At 45.6% G+C, this 9998-nt stretch overlaps 1 protein-coding gene across 7 annotated transcripts in view; it reads right to left on the bottom strand.

Annotated features, from left to right (window-relative positions):
* LOC102495443 (zinc finger protein 606) overlaps positions 1-9830 on the bottom strand; it is a 40397-nt gene extending 30567 nt beyond the window's left edge. For 5 of the 7 annotated variants that reach the window (XM_014583497.2, XM_027767587.1, XM_006166742.3 and 2 more), the window contains exons 1-5: positions 9781-9830; positions 8898-9020; positions 7976-8058; positions 5544-5600; positions 4639-4727 (exon numbers count right to left, since the gene is read on the bottom strand). In XM_014583497.2, the coding sequence (XP_014438983.1) occupies positions 4639-4727; positions 5544-5600; positions 7976-8006 (177 nt within the window). In that variant the 5' untranslated portion in view covers positions 8007-8058; positions 8898-9020; positions 9781-9830. Of the gene's footprint in view, positions 1-4638; positions 4728-5543; positions 5601-7975; positions 8059-8897; positions 9021-9436; positions 9682-9780 lie in introns of those variants that run through there. The other 2 variants (XM_027767584.1, XM_014583494.2) reach the window with 2 other exon arrangements.
* Between the last annotated feature and the right edge of the window lie 168 nt (positions 9831-9998).

The raw sequence follows: 9998 nt of genomic DNA, 5'->3' as shown, positions 1-9998 counted from the left end.
GCCCACATCAAAATGGCTGCCATGACCTTCACTGCTTAAAAATGGCCGGTGCGACCTTGACACAGACACCAGGAATGCAGACCCCCTGGTTCACACAGAGCTGACAGGTCCTCAATAAGGTCCGCTGTAAACCCTGCCTACCTCCCTCTGCCTTGTGTATATAAGAAAGCGCTCTAGCCCTCAATAAATGAGCGAAACCTTACACCATCAAGGGCTGTGACACTGTGTGAGCTGTGATACTTCTTTCGCTCCCGTGCTGAGACGCTGCGCCGGATCCAGACCTCCGGCCCCTCGCTCGAGTTTCCCTGCCCGATTCGTCCCGCGGGCTCGGTACAAATAACTACTCATTCAGAGTGTGACAGACACAGTGTTTACTTTTATGGTTTTCTGTATTTATGTTGTTACCTGTCAAAATTTAAAATAAAAAGATACAGGGCCAGTCAGGAGGCACGGTGGTTAAGGTGGTTGGATCCTACATGGCCAACTCAGTGGTTTGAGTACCAGACCTGCAGGTTTGAGAAACATGCTGGGAGTGCGTGCATGCATGCACTAGAGTGGAGAAGGGATTATGGTATGACCATCCCCTTGGGGAGGTGATTTCTCACTTTGTCTCTCTCTTCCCCCTCTGTTTCTTTCTGGTGAGCATGTGGACCGTATAGCAAACTAAATTAACAAACAAACAAACAAATAATAATAAAAGAATCCAGAATTAAAAATAAAATGTTATCAAATTGGAAGGCCTGTGGACTAGGAAACAGTAAGTATGCTACCATGTTGGGGCCCACAAAGCCTGGAGGTTTCACCTCAGGGATGGAAAGAGGGCAGTGAACACCTTCAACCTAGAATTGCAAGGGAAAACACAAAACCAAGAGGCTGGAAGGGAAAAAAATGGAAGATGGGCACCTCGTCTCACTAGCTGTGGAAAATGATGGGTCTTCCCCAAGAGAAGAGAAAATGCAGGTTTCACTGTCATCTGACACTGTAGGTTGCACTTGCAGAATGGAGAATGGCCTTGCTCCTCACCGAGTCCTTTGGTCCTACAGGGAATCCCTATAAGCTGAACTTGTACTTTCCAATCCCATGCTAAGATGACTTGAAGACATTTGACCTAAATACCTTTCAACAGTCTTACATATATCACTTTTTACACACATATAAGCATTTACCCAAGAATGCTAAAGCATTTTGGGAAATATGCCAACACGTCAGCCACATCTTAACCTTCTGAGGTCCTAAGGGAGATGAAACCAAAGGTGTCTAGTTGGTTCTCAATGGTTTGCCCAAGAGGATCTTGATCAACTGCTTATTATCTGAGTTCCCTGATAGATAGCACCTTCATGGAAACTGGGATAATTAAGATGGCCTCTCTGGTATAATTTCATTATTATCTCAGTGTAAGCTCTTTGCACAGAAGGAAAATGAAACTATACTAAATGAGTATAACTGAGGATGGGTGCAGACTATTACTGATGTTTTATGTGCATGTCTGCCATGCAGAAATCCTTGGTGGATGATTATAATGGGATTGGGAAGTGTTTCCCTATTTGGGGAGGCTGGCTGGGGTTTCTAGATGAATCGGGGTCTTATCACTATAACTACTACTAGGAGTATTATTTTCCTCTTGTCTTTGAAATAATGAGATATAGGCTCCTGCTAATTGAAACTTTGCTATCCAACATGTTTCCAAGAATGGAATATTCAGATAATAAGGGATAACAGCATTTGATATTTTCACCAGGTGAAAACTTTATTTCAATAAATATTTAACTTGAAGGAAACAATAAAGGGACACACAGAACTTAGTAGTGTTTCCTGAAGACCTCACTTAATTAAAAACACATAATTCAAGTCTGAGTTTCCCACAGGGAGAAATCCAAAGTATGGCGAGGAAGCCAGGAGCATGTTCTCAGAAATCACAACTATTCAGACATCGGAGGGTGTTTTTTAATTATTTATTTTTTTTCCAGCATTAACTCTAATAATTCTCAGAAACCCTCACATAAATCAACAGAAGAGTACAGAGCAGTACAGGGGTTAATAGAGCTTCTTGGTAGCACTTCACTATAGCTATCTTCTGTTCCCAGGCAACTGATTCAGGACCCATATTGCAGCCTAACCTAGCTTCAGTTCTTATGATTTTATTATAGGATCTAAAAATGATTGTGCATTATAACAGCAGTGAACCTCAGTCACCCAGGATCTGATGCTAGACAACCACTACTCTGCATTCTCACGGTTCAGATACTTTTGGTATCCAGGGATGGCAGTGCCACCATGTGGGAATGGCATACTTACAATGCACTCCACTTGTCAGCACTGAAACTGTAGGAAGTTCTATAATTTTTATAAATCCAAGGGGAGGCATTACGTTGAAACGTAAAAATAATATATATCCCAGTTATCTCTTATGTGTTTGATCTATTATTTTAACTTACAAATAAAAGACCTAAATAAAGCAATGAAACTTTTTTATCCATCTTTCATAGCCAGGAATCAATAGAGTAAATGCATATGATAAATCAGGAAAAGAATCATTAAAAAAAAAACTTCTACATGGAAATAACCCTAATGAATGCAAAACAGAAGGTTAAAATGGCTGCCTCTCAGTAATGAAAAATTAAATACTGATGCATACAACAATAGGAATGGGCCTTGAAAACTTTGTTAAGTGAAAAAAGACAGGCACAAAAGACACATATAATATGATCCCATTTATATGAAATGCCCAGATAAGCAAACTTATAGTGATGGAAGGCAGATTTGTGGGCTGGGAGTTGGGGGGAGGGTAAGAGAGAATGACTAGTAATAAGTAAAAGGTTTCTTTTTGGGGTGATCAAAATATTGTAGAATTAGATACAAGTGCTGGTTGCATAACTGAATTTACTAAAAACCACTTATGCTTTAAAAGAGTGAACTTTACATGAATAATATCTCAACAAGTTGTTAAAAGAAGTTTCCTTTTTTAATAAAGGTTTTTTTTGTTTTTTTGTTTTTTTTTGTAGAGGTTTCTTTTCTTACTTTTTTTTTTCCTCCTGAGGATGCATGTGTTCACCAGACAGAGAGACAGACAGTGAGAGGGACAGTGAGAAATCACCCCCTGGGGGGATGTCCATGCCACAATCCCTTCTTTTCCTGGGATCTGGTGTACACATGCACATGCACCCAGCATGAGTTTCAAGTCACCAGGTCTGGAACTCGAATCATGGTTGGCCACGTGGGAGTCCACTACACCATCTGCCGGCACCTTAGTAGACATTTTTGCTATAAGGTGTGTGCACTTGCTAGAGAGACAAAGTAAAAAATCACTCCCAAGAGGGTAAGGCCAAGATCCCATTCTCCTCTTGGGATTTTGGGTATGCACACACACGTGCCTGATGGTTTCAAGTCTCTGGGTCTGGGACTTGAACCATGGTTGGCCACAGGGGAGTCCAACACTTTAACCTCTACCTTATCTGCTGGCCCCTAAAATGAGGTTTTTCAAGAGGCTACATCCAGTAGAGCAGCTGGACAGAAGGAGTGGAGATGACACCTGTTTCACATCAACTCCAAGGTCCTATTTCTCTTAGTCACTCTTTTGTCCGCACAAAGTCTCTTGTTTCAACTCCTTTGGACCTCTCTGCTCTTACTCTTCTCCTTAGCCCCTAGGCCCTAGTCAGACTGAAACCTGAAATGTCAGTCTGCTCCCCAAGGCCTCTTTTCCCACACACATCGGTATCATTTTAGCCACATTTTGGATCCTGGAACCTCCTACTCCCAACATTTTAGAAGCTCTTTATTACCTGTAGGATGGAGCCCTGGCTCTGCAGCAGATATTCAGGGTCCATCAGGCCCTATTGGTTTCTGTAGCCTAAAATCTAACTAGGGTCAATCTTTGCCCAGATCACTGGTAATACAGTGCTACCTCCCCTCCCTCCAACACACACTTGTGGTATTACATAAGGCCAGACCCTGCTTACCAGGCTGATGCGTTCCTTTCACATCTTTGGTGAGGTCTTCCAGATAGCCTCCATGTCCAGAGCAAAAGTATCCTAGCTTCTCTGTGCTCCCACTGACTTCTATATAGACTCTGCCCCATTTCCAGAGGTATCAACTGGCTGAGTGCTTCAGGACTCAGGGCCTCCCTGTGTGTCTCAGGCTTCTCAAGTCCGGTACCATGTGTGGCCCCAGACAGGCCGTAGGTACCATTAGCTAAGTAAATCACCCTGGAAAGGGACCTGGGAACTCTTCATAGTGAAGGCTCATATCTGTCTCCTTTTGGTCCTCATAGTGTAGATAGCTCACCTCAGCCTCAATTAGGTGCTGAATATATGAGTCAAAGTGGGAAGAAGAAAGAGGAGAGGGGCTGTCATCAAGAGGGTTGTCCCTTGTTCCCTAAAACAACCTAAGGAACAGTTGGAGCTCTGCACTCTATTAATGGCTGGCTGACAGCAAGAATTGGAGTCATAAAAATACTGTTCTTACCTGTGCACAGGAAGCATTAACTTCTGGTTGATTCCTTCTGTATATAACTCTTACCTATTGTAAATTGAGGAACTACAGAACTACATTGACTGGGATGGCCAGGGATAACTAGACACCCATCCTTTAGGAACAGGGTAGCTTTTCATGAAAAAAAAAAAAAAGGAAGCCCCATCTCACCTGGACCTGGGCTGATGGGAGCCCAACAGCCCTCCTCCCCTCCTCAAGGCTCCCTTCCACGTTCCAGACAGCATCCTGAGGACACATAGCTGGGAAAGGAGAAACAAGTCATAGAGGCAGCTCTCCCTGCCAAACGTATACCCACATAAGCTGTTCCTCCTAAGAGGAGAAAGAAAAGTCAACCCCCGCCCCTAACCATTGGGTGATGTAAGAGACCCACTTCCTCATTCTATAGATGGAAGAACTAGGACTCAAAGGTTAAGAATATGTCTGGGGAACCAGCAGCTGGCATAATGGCTATGTCGTTGGACTCCCATGTAGTCGACTGCGGTTCAAGTCCCGGACACGGTGGCTTAAAACTCATGCCGGGTGCGTGTGCGTGCGTCCCCAAGATCCCGAGAGGAGAATTGAGGAGAAGGGATTGCGGCATGACCATCCCCCCGGGGGGTGATTTCTTGCTTTCTGTCTCTATGTCTCTCTCTGTCTGGTGAGCGCACGCGCCCTATAGTGAAAACCTCTCCCCAAACAAAACAAAACAAAACAAAAGAAACAAAAAAAAAAGAATAGGTCTGAAAACATGAATCCCTCATTGACCCCTTCATGTGCCATAAGGTACCACTTCTGAGAAGCAGTGTACGTTCACAGCCTGGCTGAGAATAAGCCCTAAATGACGAGACATTAGTTTTCACATATCCTATCCTAGAGATACCACCATCACGGTATGCCCCAACAGTTTCCTGACCAGTCTTTGTTCCAGCTTTCCACCAGACAGATCTGGATCACGAACTCTGGCCCTAAAGCTCTATCCAATATCCAGGTCTGATTGCTGGTGTGGCAGATCAATGCATGAAAAGGCCACGACATGTCAGTCAACATGGCTATGGAGACGCAGGCTCCTGACTCACCCCAGGATGTCCACGGGTCAACAGATGCCATCTCCCAGGACTGGTCCACAAGGGCACCTGCACAGAAGCATCAGATTAGGACTGTGATATCAAAATTCATGACTAAAGGAGACAAGGAGAGGAAAACCATCTCACGTATGAATATGACAAACTTCCATAAATGAAGCACAAGAGCATGTGAAAAAAAAATCCGGGGACCAGCAGTTAGAGTAATGGCTATGTCGCTGGACTCCCATGTAGTCGACCGCGGTTCGTATCCCGGACCCGGTGGCTTAAAACTCACGCTGGGCATGTGTGTGTGCATGCCCAAGATCCCAAGAGGAGAGTGGAGGAGAAGGGACTGTGTCATGGCCATCCCCCCTGGGGGGTGATTTCTCGCTTTCTATCTCTCTGTCTCTGTCTGGCGAGCGCATGCGCCCTATAGCAAAAACCTCTTAAAAAAAATCCAGCTTAAGACAGATTAATGAGAAATGTGCACATGGGTCACTATTAGGACATTTATTGATATGACATAGCCACAGGACAAATAAAAGCAGAACCCTTTACTTATTTTTTTTTTTTTTTAAGGTTTTTGCCATAGGGCATGTGTGCTCACCAGAGAGAGACAGTGAGAGGGAAAGTGAGAAATCAACCCCCAGGGAGAGGATCTGCCACAATCCCTTCTCCTTCATTCTCCTTCTGGGATTTCATTCTCCTTTTGGGCATGCACACACGTGCTTGGCATGATTTTCAACCACTGGGTTTGGGACTCAAACCATGGTAGACCATGTGGGAGTCCAGTGCTTTAACCACCATGCCATTTGCTGGCCCCCAAAGCAAAACCATGTTAAATGTCTGGGAAGATATCTGATAAAACATAACATTAACTTTATTTAAATGTAAATAGCAGGACACTGGGGTTAGCAGGTAGTACAGGGGTTAAAAAGCTGGACTCCACACGGCCAGCTGCATGGTTGAATCTCAGACCCAGGGTCCTGAAACACACACAGGGAGTGTGTGCATGTATGTCCAAAATTGTGAGAGAGGAAGGGACTATAGCATGGCTATCCCCCATGGGGAGACATGATTTCTCACTTTCTCTATCTCTGGTGAGCATATACATCCTATAGCAAACTAAGAAAGAAGAAAATGTCGGAATACTCTCTTGATGTCTTCAGTGGATGAAACCTCATGTGAGAAAAAATATGCTACTAACATCACAATATTATTTAACATTGTTTCTATTTTATTATTTTTTTAAAGAATGATTTTACTTTATTATCATTTCTTAATACAACAAGAGAAAGGAATGCAGGCTACCAGGTCCAGGACTTGAACTACAGTTGGCCATGTGGGAGTACAACGCCTTAGCCACACCTCCTCCCAGTCCCATTAACACTGTTTTTAGGGACCAGCAGATGGCGTAGTGGTTAGGCTGCTGGACTCCCATGTAGTCAACTGCAGTTTGAGTCTTGGACCCGGTTTGAAACTCCTGCGTGTGCGTGTGTGCCCAAAATCCCAAGAGAAGAATGGAGGAGAAGGGACTGTGTCATTGCCATCCCCCTGGGGGAGGGGGGATGATTTCTCACTTTCTGTCTCAGTGCATGTGCCCTATAGCAAAAACCTCTCTCTCAAAAAAAATTGTTTTAAAATTATAAACCAAAGCTTTAAATTTCAGACCAATGCTATAAAAGTGAAAAACAAATAATAAACATAAAAACCACAGGAGCTATAGAGGCAACACCTTGATTGCATGATGACTGTCTTTTTGTTGTTGTTACCGTTTTGCTAGAGGATGAGTATACTCCAGAGAGTAAGAAAGGAAAGGAGAAAGCATTACCCATGGAGAGTAGCCATGGCACAATCCCTTCTCCTCCATCTCACCCCTCTTTCAGGATTTTGGGCATGCATGCACATGCGCTCAGTGTGTTTCTCAAGTCATGAAATCTGAGACTTGAACTGTGCAGTCGACCACACAGGATCCAACTGACTTAACTACCAGACCACAGAGTTAGCCCTAATGATTGTCTTCTGAGAGACAGAGAGACAAAAAATGAGAAATCACCCCACCCCACCCCCATACATCCACCCCCCACTCCAGGGTGGATGACTACACTGCAATCCCTCCTCCTGCAATCCCATTCTCTTCTCAGGATTTTGGGCACACATGCACACACACCTGGCATGAGTTTCAAGCCACCAGGTCCACGACTCAAACCATGGTCAGCCACAGGGGAGTCCAGGGCCCTAGTGATTACTTCATCTGTTGGTCCCCCATTCTTTATTAACAACAGTTTTCCCCCAACCAGTTCTCCTTCCCAAATACTTCTACTTCTGTACCTAGACAGACAAATCTATCACCCTGTGAAGTCCTTAGTCTCTCCCAACTCTAATCCATCACTACAGCTGGTCACATCCAAGGGAGGACCAAAAAAAACAGGATTTGGACTCACCCCAGGAGGTCCATGGGTTGATGGATGCCATTTCAGAGGGTAGATCCACAAGGTACAAACCCAGAAGCACTGCAAGTCCCAACCTAATGACAATGGTGGAAAAAGACAAAACCTGTTCTTTTTCACAGAAGAGCCAGTAAATACAAAGAACAGAAGCAACACAAGACTCTTACGGAATAATATAAGAAAACAACAGAATTTCTAAAGAAAAATGAAAGGTAATTTGAATGAACTGGAGGTAAAAAAAGGCACCATCCTGGATGAGAGGGTGAAATTTCTGGGCTGTTTCCAAGAGACAGTCATGACATACATGGAAATTTCAGCTGAACTGGCAAAAATTATTGCCAAATAATCTATTTGGGGGCAGCAGGTAGCATAGTGGTTAAGGCACTAGACTCCCACATGGTTGACTGTGGTTCGAGTCCCAGGCCTGGCAGCGTGAAAATCACTTTAGCACATGTGCCTGTGTGCCCAATATCCTGAGAGAAGAATGGAGGAGAAGGACTGAGGCATGGCCATCACCCCAGGGGGTGATTTCTTGTTTTCTCTCACTGTCTCTCCAGAGAGCACACAAAGCCTATGGCAAAAATAATAAACACAAAAAAACTGGAATTCTCCTGCATCAATGGTCGTTTAGAGCTGTGGGAAGGAGGAAATGGGGAGTAACTGCTTAATGGGTATAGGAGTTTGTTCTAAGGGTGACAAAAATGTTCTAGAATTAGATAACAGTGGTGACCACATTTTATGAAAATACAACAAAACCACTGAAACACACTCTAAAATGGTTAAAAATATTAGAGACCCTTTTTGTCAAGATGGTGCTGAAAGTGAAAAGGGAAGCTCCTACCCATCCCAAAGCTGAAGCCAAAGCAAAGGCTCTGAAGACCGACTGGGCCACAAAAAAGATCTGCACATCACCTACCTTTTAGCTGCCCAAGACACGGCAGCTCCAGAGGTAGTTCAAATATTCTCAGAAGAGTGGCCCCAGAAGAAACAAGCTTGACCACTATGCCATCATCAAGTTTATCCTGATCACGGAGTCTGCCTTGAAGAAGAGAGAAGGCAACTGTGTTCACTGGGGATGTCAAGGCTAAGGAGATGAAATAGGCTGTGAAGGAGCTCTATGATACTGAGTGGCCAAGGTCAAACCCACAAAGTAAAGCATGTGACTGCCTCTTGAATATGATGCTTTGGATGTTGGCAACAAAATTGGAATCATCTAAATTGAGTCCAGCTGGCCGAATACATTTTTTTCTGGCCATAAAATGTTGTTTAAGATATGATCATTATGCTACATTAAAAAAAAAAAAAATTCACCTGCAAGACCTACCACGCCCAAACCCGTCTGTACTCTCCTGCCGTTTAGGAATGAGGGGCGTCGGCAGCCAAGACGCCCAGCTCCCCAGGTTCCAGGTCTTGGGCAGATTCCTGGGTACGTGCATAAAGCACTAGGCCACCCACCGGGCTCCAGGAGCGCTGGTATCTCCGTCAAAATTCAAAGCAGGCATACTCTGCGTCCTGCACCGTTGTTTGCAACTTGAAACCAATTCCCGGGTCACTGCATGTTTAAAGGAACAAAGGGCTGTTGCAACCCATATTCGACGTCCTTCACAGCGCTTGTGAACGCGCGGGGCTGAGAACGCCTACTGGGCAATGAAATCCGGCCACGAACAGCCCCTGCGGCGTCCTTGTGGCCGGCTTCCAGGCGGCGGGTGGCGGCCTTCCGGGCGGCGGGCAGCCCGCCTCAGCCAGCGCCGACGCGTACGCGCAGCTCCGGGAGCTCGTCTCCCCGCGGCCGGCCTCACCTGGTTCGCAGCCACCGGCCCCGCCCCGCCCCTAGCGGGCTCCCGCTGGCCGCCGCGCTGCGGGCGGCCGGCATTTGTCCTTCGCCTAGGTGCGCCCGGCGGCGCTCCCGAGAGTCCTGCGAGTCCTGCGCGCGGCCTCGGGCAGGGGCGAGCGGACCTCAAGTGCAGGGCTCACCGGGGCCCGCCCGGCCCGGCCCGGCCCCGCGCAGCTAGAGCCA

The sequence above is a fragment of the Tupaia chinensis genome, unplaced genomic scaffold (genome assembly GCF_000334495.1).
Source record: "Tupaia chinensis unplaced genomic scaffold, TupChi_1.0 Scaffold144336_1, whole genome shotgun sequence".
Lineage (NCBI taxonomy): Eukaryota > Metazoa > Chordata > Mammalia > Scandentia > Tupaiidae > Tupaia > Tupaia belangeri.
This window is presented reverse-complemented; position numbering and strand designations above follow the sequence as displayed.